Genomic DNA, 19,617 nt, shown 5'->3' on the forward strand with positions numbered 1-19,617 from the left:
TAGAGAAAGAGGCCAGAGAAGTTGCCATGCAGATAAGCAGACAGGGAGACAGATAGGGTGGAGAGAGAGATACACAGAGAGAGGGAGACAGATGATATAGAGAGGGGAGAGAGGGGAGGTAACTAAAATGTCTGGATTATATAGGAAAAAGCCACTGGGGGAAGGTCAGTCCAGGCTCTACGCTGTAAAGCTGAGGGGAGGGGGCAAGTTATGCCAGCCATACCTTGTATCAGGTAGGGGCTGAGGGACGCTAGGACAACCTGGAGGCCAGGCGTGCTTTGATGTGTTAAATAGCCTGCTTCTCCCTTGCTGCTCCTGATTGCTGTTGAGAGACAAGATGTTGGAGATCTCCTGAAACATGGATTGGACTGGCTCCAAGGAACCCAATGACCCTAACCAGCAGGAAGCAGCTAAGAAAGAACTGCACCCCCCCTCACACTAATCCTTTCTCTCTCCTACCTGGTGTTGGAAGGGATTGGGGTGGAGTAGGGAGAAAAAGTTAAAAGAAATGTAAATATTGCCTACAAACTCATCAACTCTCCTTCCTAATACTGGGTGGGGCAGGGTCAGGGTCTGGGTAAAGCTAGTTGATTTGCTGTCCTGCATGAACAATAAAGCAGTGGATGTATTTGTGTAGAAGGTAAAAGCAAGGGTGACCTGTCCTTGTACTTCAGGATAGTCTCAATGACAATGTTGTAGATTCAGAGAGTAGGCTAGAGAGACTGGTGGTCAGACCCAGGCTCCTAACTGAACCATTGTGGGAGACCTCAGAAGTAAAGATGACAAGAGAGGCAGGAAAGGAGGGAAGGGTGGAGCAGATGGTGGGGTAGGAACCTACAGGGTAACATGGTATGATGGCTAATATTGTCAGTTCAACTACGTCTGGAATTAACTAAACCCAAGAAGTTGGGCCTATCATGGAGGGATTTGATTTTTATTGGAAGTGGAAGACCCACTCAAAATCCAGACCATTTGAGGCCAGAAGACCCACCCAAAATTTGGGCCACACCTTCTGGTGACTACCCACATAAAAGAAGGAAACTTGATCTTTGCCTGCTTGCCGTCTTGCTGGCAAGTTCATCTCACTTATTCATGAGCCATTTGTTTGCTGATGTTAGAACCCACTTCCTTGGGATTCGAACCTAGAGAGAAAACTGGCAGCTCTCTAGGCCCTCCCTGGAACTCCAGTACAAGATTGGGCTACTGAGATATCCAATCTCATAGATCCTGGGCCTTTCCATCAGGAGATAGCTATTCTTGGTCTACTTGGACTGCAGCTTGTAAGCAACTCCAATACATGTTTTATCAGTTTTGTTGTTTTATAGAGCCCTGACTAATACACATCCTTCACGGTCCTGGACGGCAGGAAGAAAGTGACAAGGAGACAGGTAAAATTGTTTGAGAATTTAATGGCAGGTTGGGGTAGGTAAATCCTAGCTGCTGCTCCTGCCTTCCTTTGGTCAGGAGGCTACCTATGTGTGGGATGAGGTTGACTATGGAGTACTGAGTTTGTTAGGAGGTATCTAGCTAGGGCCCCAAAATATTGCTAGGCAGCGTGAGGTCTCTTCCAGCTGGTGAGGAGGAATGTCAAGTAGCACATTTAGGCAGGGTGGCCACAGGCAGGTCCTCTCACATGGGTGTCCTTGACCATTTCCTTCAAGTTCTGAGGTCCTTGCCCATAGGGAGTATGGTTTGCTCATTGTCCCTCTGAGGCCCAAGGTTTCTTCCCATTGTTCCTAACTCCTGTCTTAGGGAGTCTAGGGACTTTCTGAGAGGTGTTTTTCTTCTTTCTGCAGGGGCTGGAGGGGAGAGGGTGATTCGGATCTGCGGAAAGGTGGGTGGCTCAGATAGGGGCAATGGCGGCCCATAAAGTAGTACAGTGAGTTCTGAATGCCTGGTAGTTGAGGAATGTAGCTTGAGTCAATGGTAGTGGCAGTGGCAGCAGCAGTAGTGGCAGCGACAGCAACAGCATAGGACAGAGAATGGGATTGGAATGTGTGGCTAAGGCCTATGGTCCCAAAGTCCTTCCAATATGGGGTCAATAGTTGTAATATAGGGATAGATGGTGAGGGCAGATGCAGGAAGGGTCGCCAAAAGGGGCAAAGTGAAGATGGTGTAAGTTCTCAGAGCTTGTGAGGATTCACCCACTTGTACGTGCCCTCATACTGGAAGCCCACTCTCTTCATCAGCTCATCTGCCTCTGTGGGCCCGCGGCTGGGAGGCAAAGAAGAGACATGAGTGAACTTTGTCCCTGGTAATTCCTACTGTCATGCTTCATTTGGCTTGCCTCCCTTAGCTCCCATCCTTCCCTTACCTGCCATAAACATAGGGGATGGGTTGGGGCTTCTCACGATCAATCTTGTGCAGCAGTGGTGTGAAGATACGCCAGGCTTCCCTGAGTTCATCACTGAAGGGATACAATGTAGGATGGAGTGGATGCACATAGGGATGTAAGGAGAAGACCACTCCTCTTGTGTGACTGTATTAGGCTGGGGGAGGGGGTCCCTCACCTGCGGACAAAGTGCATCTGGCTCCCACAGAAGACATCCAGGATGAGGCGTTCATAAGCATCAGGGAGCTTCACATTCTGCAGGGTTGGGGAAGAAGGAATGTTGCTGATATTACTGTATTCACTCACCAAGGGCCTCCCTTACAGCCTTCCCAGATGGTCCTCCCTGTGGGAACCTTGTATCTGTTGCCATAGGTCAGGTCCAGTTCAGATTCCTCAGGGTTGAAGAACATGCCAGGCTTCTTGGTCATCATTTTGGTGTATACAGCCTCATTGGGCTGCACACGGATCACCAGCTCGTTACGCTTGCACTGCTGGTGGAAGATGTCGCCTGCCACATCGCGGAACTGCAGTCTCACCTCAGCCTTGCGCTCATTCAGGGCTTTGCCACAGCGCAGGATGAAAGGTACCCCTAGGGGGCAGGGCTGGCCTCAGGGACTGGCTTTTCTACTGTCTTGTGCTGTGCTGTGTTGTGTGTGTGTGAGTGTGTGTGTATGTTTGTGTGTGAAAGAGAGAGAGAGAGAGAGAGAGAGAGAGATCTCCTATGCCTGTGTATATGTGTAAATGTGTACATGTAGAATAAGTATGACTAGGGTGGTTTCCCACTTGTGCTAACCCTCCTCTCCAGCATCCTTTACCACGGAGCACCATGTATCTGAACATACCAAGAAGTGTCTCATTGAGGGTACCCTACCTTGCAGGGTCCTAGAGGTGTCACCTACCATCCCACCGTTCATTCTCCACATAGAGGACAGCTGCTGCAAAGGTGGCAGTGGTGGACCCATGGGGCACTGTGGGATCATCTAAGTACCCTTTGGTAGCTTCTCCTTCTCCATTTGGGTTCCCCACATACTGGCCAAGGACGACATTGCAGGTTTCCACCTCTGAGATACATTTCAACACTTTGACCTGTGAGAAAACCAAGGCAGAGTGGGCTCCTTGGTAACACAGAGGGTGTAGGGGAATGGACATGAGCCCAGCGCCTTGTCATAGAGTGGCTTGCTCTGGGGCATGGCTGCTGGGGGACCTGGTAGACCAGCCTCCACCTACCTTCTCATCACGGACATCATCTGAATCTGTGGAGGCAGGCTTTTCCATGGCCACTAGACACAACATCTGCAGGAGGTGGTTCTGCATAACGTCCCTAGTAGCAGAAGAGGCAGATGTTCTGCTCAAGTGCCACTTTCAGGGTGGGAATGAGGGGATGACCAAGTTCTAGGGGCCCTAAAGTTTGGAATCCTTGACTCCTTATCCCTAGTGTCTTACAGGTCTCCTAAGGTAAGGAAGTAGACACTGACCCTGAAAAACATTTGGGGTTTGGCTGGATGGTACCCTTCATGGCAACCCACAACACCTAACTTGAATACTAGCCCTCAGGGTGTGAAGATGAGCTGAGTTGGGGTTGGATATGGGTTCTTACCTGATGATCCCAAATTCATCAAAGTAGCCCCCACGACCCTCTGTACCAAAGGGCTCTTTAAATGTGAGGATTACACAGGCAATGTTGTCTCGGTTCCAGATGGGGCCAAAGATCCTGTTGGCAAATCTGTGGGAGGTACAGCAGAGAGGCTAGCATGCGAGACATTGTGGGAGCGTCCATGAATGGACCTACACACTTGGGATTTCTACAGTGGTTTTATCTGAGCCAAGCTAGAGCTTAGCACCCTGGCCAGCATCGAGAAAGAATTTGTCTTTGGGGCAGCAGAGCAGGTAGGGTTCCTCACATTGCCACCCTTGCCCTGGTCCCCTTTCACCCTGTCCCCTGTGTACCTCAGCACCATGAGGTTCTGGACCATCTCCTTGCCCAAGTAGTGGTCAATGCGGTAGATCTGGTCCTCACGGAACAGAGAGGAGATGTGGTTTGACAGCTGGTTGGAGCTCTGCAGGTCTCTCCCGAAGGGCTTCTCCACTATGATGCGGTTCCAGCCTCTGATGGGAGTCCCAAATCATGTTATTTCTGAAACCTTTTCCTAGGAATAGACCTATGGCCATGTCACCCTGATCCTCACCCCAGGGACCAAGCAGGGCTTTCATCCTCTTCATTCTCAGGTGACCCAGGGAAGTTCTGCAGGCTGCTATTGATCCTTACCCTGAACAGACAGCATCTTAGAGCCTTCCTGCCAACACGCTAAGGACTGGAAATTTCTGGGATTTGCCCACCTTGGTGCTAGGGTAGGATGACTGGAAAATTTTTGGGTGGCTTTGTTCCTCTCCTTTCCCGTGCCAGATCCTCAATGAGTCAGAAGTGGCCCAGCAAGCAACAGACAGGACATCAAAGTCACAGCTTCCTTACTAGTTTTACTTTAATTAGTTTAAGATACGGTCTTACGTATCCAAGAATGACCTTAAACTCCTGATTCTCCTGCTTCCACATCCCAAAAGCTGAGATCACAGGCATTGTGCCATCCTTCATTGGTTTTATATTCTTGAGATGAAGTCTTAGTATGTTGCTCAGGTTGGCCTGGAACTCCTGAGTTCACAGGGTATTCTTGTCTCATGCCTTGAAAGGACTACAGTCATGGCCCAGTGCAACTGACTTTTATTGGCTTTATTTATTTTTAAACTAGCTTTTTTTTTCCTTTTTGAGACAGGTTCTCACTATAAAGAGTAGACTGACTTCAAATTCGGTATGTAGCTTAGGCTGGTTTTAACTACATAGTGATCCTGAGCTTCCTGAGTACTGGAAGTATAAGTGTGTAACACTATACCCAGCTTAATTTTGTTGTTGGAGACAGTTTCACTCTGTAGTCCAGGTTAGCCTTGAACTCCAAGCAATCCTCTTGCCTTAGTCTCCACAGGGCTGGGATTATCTGTGTGAATCACCTTGCCCAGATTTCCAGTGACTTTAAAACAGCAGGTTCCTTTCTTTGTCAAGAAGAACAGAGCACTGTAATTGTTTTCTAAATTCAAAATCAGTAACAAGAAAAATGGCTTTCAGTCAGCAGTAAGCTCTTATGAAACAACACTGCCACCTTGTGGCTGTGCTAGATATTTAGGAAGGGGGGGGTGTTCCGTGGATCAACACTGTCATCTTGTGGTCCTGGGGCGAACTGTAGCAAGGTGCCAGTATTTTTTAGTGAGAGCCTTGGAAGTGTATGTGATAAATAGTAAAGGCTGTTAGAAAACTCCAGTAGTTATAGCCTACTATAGCCTGTACCCTTTTCTTCAGTGCTGATCCATGTGTACGACAAACTGGGAGCATCTTTTAGCTTGCCTACACTGGCTTGATCTGGGGTCTGTTTGGAGTAACAGAAACAAGAGCAAACAGACAAGACTGGAGAAAGACAGGCCTTACGTCTGACTCATGCAGGTCTCTTGGATGTTCTTGGTGACAGCTTCATAGACTGTAGGAGGCAAGGCCAGGTAGAATAGGCGGTTGGCCTGCAACCCCTGGTGCAGGGAATTCATGTGGCTGTTAAGGTGCTTGTAGGAGGCTGGATCATCATACTGGCCAGCCACATAGGAGTTACGGGCAAAGAACTCCTCCAGTTTGGGTCTTTCTTCTGGGGTGGCCTGGGAGAGATGCACAGACAAATGTGAATGCCTGCTTCTCTCAGAGTCTACACTTGTTGTACCCTAAAGGAGTAGGCAATCTCTCTCTCTGTTTTCAAGACAGGGTTTCTCTGTATAGCCTTGGCTGCCCTGGACTTGCTTTGTGGACCAGGCTGGCCTTGAACTCACAGAGATCCACCTGCTTCTGCCTCCTTGAGTAGGATTACAGGCGTGTGCCACCATGCCTGACTTCTTTCTCTCTTCTTTATTTCTTGTTCCACAGCTAAGGTGGGCTTCCCTTCAGTCAACTGTCCTGGCTCCACAAGTAGTTTACTTCATTCTGGTAACTTTGTGAGGGAGGAAGCTGAGGCATACAAAACAAAAATACTATATGCCGGTGGAGCAAATCACTGGTACAGTTTGCATATTCTCAGGACCCTCATGCCTACAGTAGAAAATGGATTTCAGGAAACTCTGAATGATGGAGAAGGTTGTCTCTCCAAAATGATTACAGCAAACTATAGGTGCTGAGAAAATGCCAATATAGCACATTTACTGGGGAGAAGAAGTACTTGAAAGAGTCTTTTCAGCTGCTGCCATGTCTCAGTGTGGCACCAAAGCACAGCAGGAGGGAGCCAGAGAAGCTGGGTCAGAGTGGAGCTGGGAAACAGATCTGAGCCTGAAGAGATCATCTTCCTCTGTCTTTGGTTAGAGGTCAAGGAGAAGGTTGTACAAGTGAATGGACACATTTTTTGGGTGGCTGGCAAGGGAGGGTAAGGATGTGAGATATCAGGGCTTGAGTGTTCTGGGTGACCTTGACTCTCAGCAAGTCAAGTGAGAAGTACGGAGGGAAGTGTTGCTTATGATAAGAATGGAGACATGTCTCCTCATGGGCTGCCTGGAGCTAGTCTTGCTGTGGGGTACAGGAAAGGGGAGAGCAAGGCTCTGGGATCTAATGTCACTCACTTTAAAGAAGGGCTCACTCTGCTTGCGGATGTCATCCACTGTGAGTCTGGAGCGGGCATAGCCTACAATGAAGGTGTCTTCCGGTAGAAGGCCATCCCGGAACAGCCACCTAAGGGAACAACATAGCTGTTTTCAGACTGGGTATGGTAGGCCTGTTCCTGGTAGTTTTCTTGGGTAGTGTAGAGTTATACCTACCAGATGGTGGGATAGATCTTCTTCTTGGCCAGGTCACCCTACAGCAGAGAAAACATGTGGTCAGAAAGAGCTGACATGACCTAGATCATTCCTACCACTGGTGACCTGGATCCTCATTTAGGGTTACTACTCAACTACAAATGTATCTACTATGCCCATATTTCATCAGAGGAACTCTGAGACTCAACTCTGCCTCACTCTTGTATCAATACAGATAGATAATCCTGCTGGGTTCAGGATGAAACCCCAGACATTGCATTCATTACAACTTAAGGATGATAAAGGCAGCACATAAAGGAGGCTGGAGAGATGGCTCATTGGTTAAGAGCACCGACCACTCTTCCAGAGGACCTGGGTTCAATTCCCAACACCCATATGTTAGCTCACAACTGTCTGTACTCCAGTTTCAGGGGATCCTATACCTTCACACAGACTCATGCAGTCAAAACAGCAATGAACATAAAATAAAATAAAATAAAATAAAATAAAATAAATAAATAAAAATTTAAAAAAGCAGCACATAAAACAAAAACTAAACCTGTGAGATATGACCTCAGATGTTACATTATCATGAGAGGAGCTATAAGGTAATGAGATGTTCAATTTACGAAGTTAGAAAAATGACAGCAGGCCAGGTTTGATGACGGAATATGAAGTCTTGTCTCAGTAACGAAGGTCAGATTTGGTAGTATACAACCTCCTAACATATAGGGGAGACACTTTCAAAAACCCTTCCTCCAAATTAGAATTTTAAAATATAGCGATGAAAAAAACACAATAGAAAAATTGGGCTATGAGTGATGCTCAGTGATTTTGGAGAAGGCACGGGATTTCATTTTCCACCCCTGCACTACAAAACAAACAAACAAACAGAATAAAAAACTAAGAAAAGAGAGATGGAGGATGGAGAGGAGAGCGTGAATTGCTATCTTCTGAATATGACACGGCTGTGGTACACATGAAGAAGTCACAGCAGCTATGATTGCCTGCAGAGGGTCAATATGTCAGCACAGTGTGTGTGTGTGTGTGTGTGTGTGTGTGTGTGTGTGTATCTAGTTCACTAGCTAAGGATCTGTTGACAGTTCTTCATGGGCCCCTTGTACTTGTTCAAGAAGTGGATGGTAGCCCATGCTCATTAGCATGTAGGAAGCAATAATTTCACTTAGTGGGTTATATAAAAAAGAAAAATTGGAAGTGTGAGGGGAAAGGGGGTCCAGAAAGACACCCTTTCAATTGATTGATTGCCTTATTGGTTTTTTGAGACAGAGTCTCTCTACATAGCCCTGACTGTCCTGGAACTCACTATGTAGACCAGGACCTAAGTAAGTTTGATCCCCAGAACCTATGTAAAAAGCTGGGCGTGGCAGTGTGTATCTGTAATCCTGAAGCTCATTTGCCAGCTAGCCTGGCTGAACTGATGAACTACAGGTTCAATAAGAGTTCTTGTCTCAAAGAATAAAGGTAGAGAGCAATGGAAAGAAGATACCTAATGTCGGCTTTTGGCATCTACACACATGTACATGTTATCTACACATACAGAGGATATGGATATCATTTCAAAGTTAGCAGTCTCTCAGGGTGAGACATAGTGGTACATGCCTACAATCTTAGTACTTATGATGCTGAGGCAGGAGGATGGTGACTTCAAGGCCATCCTGGGCTATAGATTGAGACATGTCACAGAATAAATCACTGAAAAAAAATCACATTAAAATATCAAAACAAAACAAAACAGGTTGAAGTGATGGTCCAGTGTTGTTAAGAGCACTTGCTGTTTTTGCACAGGATCCCAAGTTTGGGAACCCATGTCAGGCAGCTCAAAACTACTTTTAACTCTAGCTCCAGGGAATCTAATGTCATCTTTTGGCCTTTGTGGGTATCTTCATACATGTGGCAGATTGGCAGATTGGCTGCCTGGCAGACAGACAGGCATGCGTGCACACACATATACACATTTAAGAAAAAAAAAAAAAAAACAACAACAAAATTTTAAAAAAAGAAATTAGCCCAGTGGTAGCCGTGCACAGATTTAATCTTAGCACTCACGAGGCAGAGGTAGGTGGATCTTTTAGTTTGAGGCCAGCCTAGTTTATAGAGTGAGTTTCAGGATAGCCAAGGCTACACAAAGAACCCTATCTAAAAATAAAATGGGGGTGGGAATAACCTAATTCCCTTCCCCGCAAGAGAAATTAAATGAAAAATTCTGAAAAAAAAAATCATTGTGTGTGTCTTATGTTTTCTGGTGACTGAATTCAGGAATTCAAATATGCTAGGCAACTACTTGACTGACTATGGAGCTATAGTCCCTGTCCTGGCTAGTTTTATGTTAACTTGATACAGTGAGAGTCATCAGAAAGTAGGGAGCAAGGAGTCTAAATTGAGAAAATGTGTCCGTAAGATCCAACTGTAGGCAAGCCTGTAGAGCATTTTCTTAGTGATTGATGTGGGAGGGGCCCAGCCCATTGTGTGTGGTGCCATCCCTGGGCTAGTGGTCCTGGGTTCTATGAGAAAGCAGACTGAGCAAGCCATGGGGAAAAGCTAGTAAGAAGTAACCCTCTATGGTCTCTGCATTAGCTCCTGCCTGCAGTTTCCTGTCCTAACTTTCTTCAGTGATGGACTACAATCTGGAACTGTAAACCAAATAAACCCTTTCCTCCCCACCTTGCTTTTGGTCATGGTGTTTCATCATAGCAATAATAACTCTAACTAGCACAGTCTTTACATTTTTTTTTTGATAGGCTTTCACTGCTTATTCCTGGATGACCTAGAACTTGCTATGTAGAACAGGCTGGCTTCAAATTCACAGAAATCCATGTACCTCTACTTCCTGGGATTAAAGTCATGCCTGCCTAAAGGTTTTTTTTTTTTTTGAGACATAGTTTCAGTAATTTACTCAGGTTGGTCTGGAAGTTACTCTGTAATCCACATTGGCTTTGAATACTTACCTCAGATTCCAGAATAGCTAGAGTCACAGGTCTGCATGATTAGACCTTCTGAGAAATTTTTAGCTATTTTAGTCTACTGATTTTTAAAATGTAGCAACTTTGTTAAGTCTAACATGCAGATAAAGGGTTTCAGAAAAAAAATCTATTTAAGTAAATTTTTTTTTCAATTGAAGAAGGAATGATATCTCTTTAATTTGATTTGGGACATTTAGCTCACTTTCTCCTGTTTTCTTTTTGTTCAGTCAGGAACACCAACCAATAGGGTGTGCCATGAACATTCATGGTAGTCTTTCTTCCTCAGTTAAATCTCTCTGGAAACATGATCTGAGTGTCTATGAGGAAATTCTAAATGTTTGCTATTGTCTCTTTAGTCAGTCTTAAACTAGAAGCCTTTGCTAGTATCATCAGACAAGAAAATGAAAAGGGTATAAGGTTTGGAAAACAAGACAAAAACCTGTCATTACCAGATGATAGCTTGTTTATTAAACATACCTCAAATCAACCTGCAGACTAATTATTAGAATTAATAAGAGCTTAGCACAGTTGTTAGATTTAAAAAAAAAAGCGATGAGTAGATAGAGATTTCTTAGGACATAAAGTAACAATCATAAGCCAGCACTGTACTGCAACCTATAATCATAGGACTCCAGAAGTACAGGAAGGAGGATAAGGACTTCAGGGTTATCCTTTGATACAAAATGAGTACAAGGCCTACACAGAGAAGTGGTGCTGGGGGAAGGGGAGTGTGAATGGGAGAGGAAAGAAAGGCATGAAAATATGAAGGGCATGCATGAGAATCTTGGTTCAGTTTCTAGTATTATGAAACAAAAGAAAGAAGAACGGAAAATAGATAGGCAAGCCTAAGTATTATAGGCTTAGTGGTAGGGTATGTACTTTGTGTGTGCAGAGCTCAGAGTATAATCCCTAGCACCAAAAAAGCCTCAGAGATAGCATTCACTAAACTTACCTGTAATCAGAATATCTAACTAGCTCCTATGACACAATGAAAAACAATCTAACTAAAATGGGTAAAAGGTTTGGCTAGATGTTTCACCAGAAAGGAAATGAATGGCCATTTAATACACGGGAAGTGTCAGAAAACGCAAATTGAACAAGAAACCACTTCAGACTCTTTAGAATGGTTGTAATCCAAATGATAATAGTTGGACATGTTGGTACATAGTTATAATTCAACTCTGTGGGAGGCTAAGGCAGGAGCAACTCTATGAATATAAGGCTAGCCTGGGCAACATAGTAAGTTCTAGGCTAACATGAGACCCTGTGTCCAATAGAACCCCCTCCCTACAAAACACCAAAGCAAATTACAAACCTAATGTTGGTGTGGAACCCATAGACTGTGGGTAGAAATGTGCAATGGTTAAATCTAAAACAGTCTAGCAGCCTCTTATCAAGTAAAGCACCTACACATATCTTATTCCTCTCCTAGGTGTTATCTCAGAAAAATAAAGTAGGCAGCTACCCACCCAACAATTTGTGCATGACTGTTCATAGCAGCTTAAATTGAAAATAGCCCGGAAATACTCAAATAACCAGTATGCAGATGAACAAACTGTATATCTGTATTCAGCTACTTAGGATGAGCAAATCTCAAATACGTTACGCTAAACCACAGACCCTAGATACAAGAGACTACTCATGGGTTCACTTAAAAGTCCCAGAATGGGCAACAGGAGTTTATTATGACATAACTCAGATGAGTGATTGCCTGGGGAAGTAGTAGACTGGCTAGCACAGGTAACCAAGAATTTTGTAAGGAGACAGAAATGTCCTAGATTAGGCCATCAACAATACAGCTACCATTTATGTATTACAATATGTACCAAGACAAGAGGATGAAAATAATTGAGCAGAAAATAATAGAGAAGAAAAACAATGACTGCAAAATAGGGGACTTCTTGGGTATAGATTTTTTTTGCGGTAGTTTTGAGACAGGGTCTTGGAACCTGCTATGTATCCCAGACTGGCCTTAAACTCAAGGCCAGTCTCATCCTCCTAAGTACACCTGGCTTTAATCACTTAGAATTTTTTTTTGAGACTGGGTTTCACGTATCCTAGGCTATCCTCAAACTCATTATGTAGCCCAGACCGGTCTTGAACTCTTAATCCTCCTGCCTCTACCTCTCTAGAATTACACGAGTATACCACTATGTTTTACTTTGTTTTAATCCAGGGTCTTGCTGTTGCTTAGGTAGACTATTTTTGAATGTCTTCCCTGAAGTGAATCTCCTGCTTCAGCATTTTAAATCCTAGGACTTCAGATGCTAATACTGTTTCTTCTTTTTATTTAAATAATTATTTAATTTTTAATTATACACATGTGGGGGGGGTACATACAGGTGCCTATAAAAGGGCAGAAGAGGGCAGTGGATTGGGAGTTATAGGAAAATGTTAGCTACCTGATATGGGTGCTAGGAACCAAACTTGGGCTTGAGCAAATGTAGCAAGTTGGATACAAGTTAACTGCTCTTACTAATATCAATCAGTTGGCAAAACAGGCAATTTCAAACACTACCATTTATAAAAGTAAATATTGTAAAAAAAAAAAAACAAAAACAAAAAAAAACAAAAAAACAACTTAGGTTCAATAGAATACATGTCGGTTTACAGAGAAAATTATCTAATGCCATTAAAGATGACCCATATAAGACCCCATGTTCTGGGGCAGAAGGGGCGCCAGGAAAGATCATGATGCTCCTCTCTACACTAATGTGCTAACCCAGTTCAGTCTCCTGGTAACCATCAACAGCCCAACATGCTTTCACCTCGTACCCTGCCAAACTAGGTGCAAGAAGGAGGAGCAGAAATGGCTCCCAAGCTCTTAAAGAATAGAATAGGGCATCTACCCTTTCATCTCAAATCCTATAATTAGGAACATGGGATGGGTGTGAACCCACGATACACAGGGACCTGAATATATATGTGAAAATAATTTGTTGAGGGTGATGGTGGCGCACACCTTTAAACCCAGCACTTGGGAGGCAAAGGCAGGCAGATCTCTGAGTTTGAGGCCAGCCTGGTTTACAGAGTGAGTTCCAGGATAGCCTAGGCTATAGAGAGAAACCCTGTTTTGAAAAACCAAAAAAAAAAAATTGTTGAAACTTAAAAATATATTTATTTTTATTTTATGTGCATTGGTGTTTTACTTGCATGTATGTCTGTATGAGGGTGTCAGATCTTGGAGATACAGATAGTTGTGAGCTGCCATGTGTGCATGCTGGGAATTGAACTTGAGTCCTCTGGAAGAGCAGTCAGTGCTCTTAATCTCTGAGCCATCCAGTCCTTGTTGAAACTTTTACTACAGGTACATCCAATTAAAAAAATCAAAACACTCTATCTAACAAGGTATTTTAGTACTAATTTTTCACGTGTTTGGGATGAGTTTTCAGCATGAACCTTGCCAAGTTTAAACTAACTATGCAGAATTCAGCTATAACAATACTCCTTACCTGGGTCCACCATGACCTGGGAAGATGCTAGGCTCCATGGATGAGGGAAACCCCCCCCCCCAGAAAGTGAAGTGAACTGCTGTCCCCTTTAGCACAATATTCAATAGGCCACTCTTGCCATCATTAGTGGACAAATATATAACATAGCCTAAGCTGAGTAGCTCTTTAAAATGAAGAGGTGGGACTGTGGACATGTCTTGGTGGTTAAGAGCACTGGTTGTTCTCTCAGAGGACCCTGGAACTTCCATATAGTGGCTCACAACCACCATAACTCCAGGTTCAGGGGATCTGACACCCTCTTCTGACCTCTGAGGGCACCAAGCTTGTAAGTGGTGCAGACATATATGCATGTAAAGATATACACAAAAAATAAATAAAATCAAAATATTGAAGAAGGTAATACCACCCTAGATACAAACTTCAGAAATGACTGAGGCAGATGTACTTGGGAGGCTGAAATAGGAGAATAACAAGTTCAAGGCCATCCTGAGAAACTTAGTGAAACCTTGTCTCAAAAAAAAAAAAAAATGAGGGCACAGGCTCAGGGGAGGCTAAGGCAGAGTTACTACTTGCTTACCATGCAGGAAGCCTTGAGGTTCCAAGTAACATATTAATAAACAAAAGAGACTGAGCCATGTGGCTGCATTGATGAATCTATTTCTATAAGAAACGGAAGTTTTGGATAAAGATGGGCAATTTGGGACTCCCAGGGGCTTGAATGTTTGTCTTCAGAGGTCTGCTGAGTGACAGGTCCATGGAAACAAGTGTGTGTGGGTCATTTCTAGGTTATACTGTGTTCCCAAAACTTTCATAGGGGGCTGTCGTTAAACTGTGGCACCCTGTGTTGGCCTGAGGGAGCAATTCCCTCCACTCAGTGCTCATGTCTGTTAATTGCTCGGGATTAAAGTCCTGAGCACTGGCAAGTGGGTTCCTATGATAATTGCCACCTTCCATGTGAACTTCTGAAAGCCTGAGCCCAATGGCTACCTTGTAGCCTCATGCTATGATGACTATCATTAAGAAAATGTCTAAGACTTGCTAGCTGTGCTCCTATTTCTCAGGAGCTTCCTCATATGTTGCTCCCTCATGTGATACTTAGTATCACCATCTGACTGGCCTAATTACTGTCCCCTAAGTCACTCATCTGGGCAAAACTTTTACCCTGTAGAGTGAGATAACTGCCCTTATAGGTTCCACAGAGCTCAGCTTATACAAGTCCCATTCTGGGCCAGGATCTCCCACCAGAGTCACTCAGAGTACCCTCCATGTCTGCCTCTGGCACTTTTTACCAATGGGATGTACGCATGAGCAGTAGCTCATGTTCAGAGGGCTTTATCCTCACTGAATACATTCCAGAAAGGGCTGGCTTGCTGGGAACTAGACACTGAAAGAAACAATGAGAAACCTGGCTTGTAGACATCTGTAAGCGGGCAGTGTTTGCTTATGATCAAATTCCACCAGACTGGGAGGAATCAGAACAGACTCCAGCCAATGTATTGGTGGCAGGGGACTGGTCTGCTGAGTCACAGTTGCCCCACACTCAGAGTTGTTTGTTCTTGTTCCCTTTGGGATTAACCACAGAACCTGCTCTCCTTGTTTTTGATCAGTCCCTGCAACCAGCTCTGCCTGGCTTCAAGTCACCCAAAGGAGGCGAGGTAGGACTAAGGACAGTGGGGGGTGGGAGGTAGCCATTCCTCTCAGGGAAGGGGATGGCCCTGCCTTTCCTGTTGGCTCCATGACTTTCACTGAACTCCTCTTGAAGTAAGGAAGAGAAGAACTAGGATCTAAACTTACCAAGTGCAGGAGTGAGGTCAATTAGAGAGGTAGCTGGAAGTCTCTCATCTTTGCTACCCCCTCACATTGCCCCAAGGACCATGGCAGGTGAGGGATCTACCTAAGAACATGTGGTGATTTAGAGAATTAAGGGATAATTATCTGGCCAGATAAGGGCAAAGAAACCCGAGTACCAACTGGTCTGTGTTTAGCTGAGATTTGGCCTCTTGTGTTATTATAAACCCAAATTACACCCAGCTTCTTGTTTTGGGGGTGAGAAATTCAAGTGAGGGCCTTGCAGGAAGGAGACACTTAGTTCTCAAGGGTTGCTGGGGAGGAGGGATCCACCTAGCTTCCCAAGTTGGAGTTCTGGGCTGTGACTGAGGATCATTTGGTTTCCAGCCACTGGAATGAGACATGGAAACTTATGAGATAGGTTTGGGCTAAAAATCTAACAAAAGGCCTCCTTCCTACACTCTGGGGCTCCATGAGTCACCCAGCTTTTGGAAGAATGCCAAGGTCATCATGACACAGCAAGAATGTTACTAGCCCAAGGGAGAAGTCAGCTCCGAAATGATTCAAGAACAAGGATGGGATGGGACTGCCAGATCACTCCTCACACAGGCCTGTTAGCAGGATGGCTCCTGAATACCCCGAGTCTATGGGTGTCGCATAGTTTCTCCAGGTGGAGAAACCGATGTCTGGAGAAATGAGCCTTGAAACGAGCCCATTTGGCAATGTGGACCCCCAGGCCTACTTCTTTTCTTCTGCATAGAAGAAGAGTCACTCTCTAGCCTCACCAAGGCCCTGTTGGTTGGGGGAGATGCCCTTTTAGGCCCAAAGTTCCTTCCCTGCACTGGTCCAGAAGGATAGGGTTCTCTGGAGTAGGACAGTAAGGATTTATGCTCTTTTTGTTGTTGGGGTGGGAGTCCTGAGAAGAGTGCCTACAGTGAGGCAGACTAAGAATGCCCCCAGGAAGGAAGGAAGGTACATGAGTAAGGACCTGGGGAGGAAGAAGGAACAGAGGACAGCTGCCTGAGATCAACTTGTCCTAGTGTGTTCCAGTTTCCTAGGCTTGGAGCCTACCAGCCATTAGCTTCCTTTTAGTTTCTAAGTCACACTGAATTTGTTTCCAACTTAGAGGGCAGTTGTTCTTATCCTCAACTTGCCTTGCTCTCTAGGACGTTTTGGAACCCGTGTTTTGCAGGGGCCTTAGTACACAAGAGCCCATTTGTAACTTCTGTTACATGCAGTTCTGCAAAGTACACTGTCCCCACAAAGAGGATAGGAACTGAGGGTGTTGTAGATTGGAAGAGACACTCGATTGTTATGTTTTTAATGAATGGAGAACTTGTACATTTCCTAAATTAGCTAGCACCTTACCTGACTCCTGCATTCAGTGAAGTGTCAGACAGAAGCTACTCTAGGGTCTGTGTCAACATAGGGTCTGTCTCAGGTCCTCTGACAGGAACAGAGAAAAACAATGATGCTCTTCAGCAAATCTCTTTTTCTTTTCCACTCTCTTCTGCTGGAGCTAGCACTTCCCACTTCTATTCTAGAAGCCTGGGTTCTCACTGCCACAGCAGAGGAGAGAAAAGGGGAACCATACTGATTGCAGTGAAATGAAGTTGCTCAACTTCAGGCTAGAACTCACATAATCAGCCTAGGATAAAGCCAGAGGCTGCTTGGCCCTTATTTGTAAGGTTTAAACTACTAAGGTTCAGAGAAATGTAGACATCTGTTTCAGGTCACACAACAAGCAATCAATGAGGTATGTAAGAGTTCAGGTCCAGCAGTTATAAACTATCTTTGCTGTCTGGGTTATGCATGCTTATGAAAGTATGGGTGGGGCAGGGGAAGTAATGCTCAATTACTTTCTCTTCCAGTTGGTGCTTTAGATTAAAGGGCCTAATAGTCAGAGTTCTACAATCTAAGGTTTGTGGCTGATACATGCACAGCTCCTTTAAGTGGACTAGGCTGGAGCCAGGGCTGAGGGTAGGGCTGCTGTACTGTGTGTTCCGAATGGGTACCTCCCTTGGGTCTTAAGAGTTACAGGGAGGCAGGGGACAGTGCCTTGGAGTATGTGTTTTTCTTTCCCTTTTAGTAGCAGAGCCCTTCTCCATTGTTTATTTCTGCATTCCTTTTCTAAGTTCTCCCACTCCCAGTTTTGCTTAGAAACATAAGGCTAACAAAGAAAAGGTTTGGCAAAGGGGTGGCATGTTCTGGTAGTACTTTTTCAAGTACTACATTTTCGGTAGTACTGGGATTGAATTTAAGACCCCATGCATTGTGATTTTGTGTTCTACCACTGAGCTACAGCCCCCCTTGGTAGGTGGCAGTACTCTGTATGAAAAAAGAACCACAGAGTTCTTCCACATTGAGGGGCCCAGTGTGGAAGGTGCTGAGCCAGTGCAACCTTCTCAAGAACACAATAGCACTGATGAAGTTCTTGCCCAATATTACACAATAAGTTAATGGTGAAGATGGTCACACAAGGGTGAGCTGATTCCAGGGTTAAAAGCAAGCAATTGAGTTTACCTTTGACATCAAACACTGGTCACTGAACATGCCCTGCTGCACATACAAGAGGGTGATCTGGTCTAGGCCCAAGGCCTAGACCATGGTTTAAGCCCTCACCTGTCCCAGTCTCACTGTATACCATCAATAAACAATCCCTCTGACTGTGCTGTTCTTCATTTTTTCCTAATAGAGCACAATGGTAGTTGTTCCAGTTGGTCAACTGGGACCAGGCGAAATGAACAGAGATCTGCAGTAGCTTTGGAAGATGTGGCAAAGAGGTGTTTGTTCCCAGGGAACTTCATACAGTAGAGAGAAAATGGACAGAGGCAGGACCTCAGATCCTTCCACTGAAATCGACTGTAATATTTGTCAATATTTAACAGATTTGTTAAAAATATAGACTTTTCCCTGATTGTACCTCAGTTTCTTTTTCTATCCAGGAGGAATAAGTCCAACTGGACGGTGCTTTAGAACCTGGACACTCCAAGTCTGGTCTACATTCAATGGCTGGGCACAGATTTCTGAAATTCCTCACAAGTGAGAAATGTGACACAAGTACGTTGATACCAGGTACTGTTGTGATGATCAGGACACACAGGTGGGAGCATATGCCATAGAGTTCAACCTGGTGGAACCTGTGGGTCCCTCAGCAGTCAGATGAGAGAGTTGAGGTACACAGAGAGAAGCACCTTGCATAATACTATATTTGATCTCTTAGACTCAGGGTCTGAGGGGAGACTCACCGATGCACCCATGATGATAAATATGTGTGTGTCAGCTTGGTGGAAGGCATCACCCTGGTACAACTCTTCCCTCAGGATCCCACACACCTGGGTCCGGCTCAGGGCCACCTGCTCTGCCATGATGTTTTCTGGTGGAAGAAAGGCTCATTGATAAGACAGGAAAAAAGAAGAGCATTAACAGCTTAACCTTATCCAAGGGTCCTTTGGGTTCTCACCAGGTTGGTGACTGATTATTAAAACCACTGGCTGGGAATGCGGTCTCTCTCTCTCTCTCTCTCTCTCTCTCTCTCTCTCTCTCTTTCTCTCTTTGTGTGTGTGTGTGTGTGTGTGTACATGCGCGAACACTTTGCAGAGTCAGAAACTGCTGCCTCTGGTCTCCAGCCAATCTATGCCTTCTATGTTGCTTTCTCTGGGGGCTGCACATTACGCAATCACTGAAAGCATTACTGGAATCCACGTAGGGTATCTACTCTGGGCAGCTAGATAAAATCAGGTCAGGAATAGTACTATGTATCTGGGACCATCGCACTCTGGTCTCCGCCAGAAACTTCACAATGAACTGAGCATGTTTGATTGTGCAGATGATGGAGTTTAGCTCCAGCTCTCTTCTGGCTCAGCTGAGTGATCCAGGAAAGTCCCTTCTCTTCTAAAAGTCTAGCCCTCATGGGCCCAATGCAGAGGAAAGTGCAGGGTACAAAGGGATGGGGTAAGACCTCGTAGATTTTTTTCCATATCCAAGCATAGCAAGTAGCGCGCATCAAAGGTAAACGCGGCGCACAGGCGTGCAGCATGTCCCTCCACCAGTGTACCATCAGACCACCCCTTTACCTGCGGTTAGTTTAGTTGCCGCTGCCATACACGCTCACAGCTCTGGAGTGCACAGCCTGTTTCCGGGGGCTGCGCTTGCTGGCCCATTTAACGCAGGAGGGCGGGTGCTTTGACTGAGCTGACCCGCCTCAGGAGAGGCAGGAGGGGAGGAGCTTCAGATTACTCCATCAGTGCGGGGG

The 19,617-nt window shown here is 45.1% G+C and overlaps 2 protein-coding genes across 14 annotated transcripts in view; one reads left to right on the forward strand and one right to left on the reverse strand.

Annotated features, from left to right (window-relative positions):
• Ikbkg (inhibitor of nuclear factor kappa B kinase regulatory subunit gamma) overlaps nt 1-19,617 on the forward strand; it is a 64,148-nt gene that overhangs the window by 16,561 nt on the left and 27,970 nt on the right. For 2 of the 13 annotated variants that reach the window (XM_060375588.1, XM_060375593.1), the window contains exons 1-2: nt 15,093-15,229; nt 18,308-18,422. The exons of 5 other annotated variants lie outside the window; for them this stretch is intronic. The gene's annotated coding sequence lies outside the window, so the exon portion shown is untranslated. Of the gene's footprint in view, nt 1-15,091; nt 15,230-18,057; nt 18,227-18,307; nt 18,438-19,617 lie in introns of those variants that run through there. 6 more of the 13 variants (XM_060375589.1, XM_021659276.2, XM_021659274.2 and 3 more) reach the window with 6 other exon arrangements.
• Nucleotides 1,390-19,595, reverse strand: G6pd (glucose-6-phosphate dehydrogenase). Its single transcript, XM_021659270.2, has 13 exons — nt 19,439-19,595; nt 18,611-18,738; nt 7,163-7,200; nt 6,968-7,076; nt 5,805-6,022; nt 4,280-4,438; nt 3,930-4,055; nt 3,560-3,653; nt 3,232-3,418; nt 2,686-2,921; nt 2,511-2,587; nt 2,315-2,407; nt 1,390-2,214 (listed from the first exon to the last, which is right to left on the reverse strand). The coding sequence occupies exons 1-13, from the start codon at nt 19,464-19,466 to the stop codon at nt 2,124-2,126; spliced, it is 1,584 nt and encodes a 527-aa protein (XP_021514945.1). The 5' UTR covers nt 19,467-19,595; the 3' UTR covers nt 1,390-2,123.

This window comes from Meriones unguiculatus, chromosome X (genome assembly GCF_030254825.1).
Source record: "Meriones unguiculatus strain TT.TT164.6M chromosome X, Bangor_MerUng_6.1, whole genome shotgun sequence".
NCBI classification, from domain to species: domain Eukaryota; kingdom Metazoa; phylum Chordata; class Mammalia; order Rodentia; family Muridae; genus Meriones; species Meriones unguiculatus.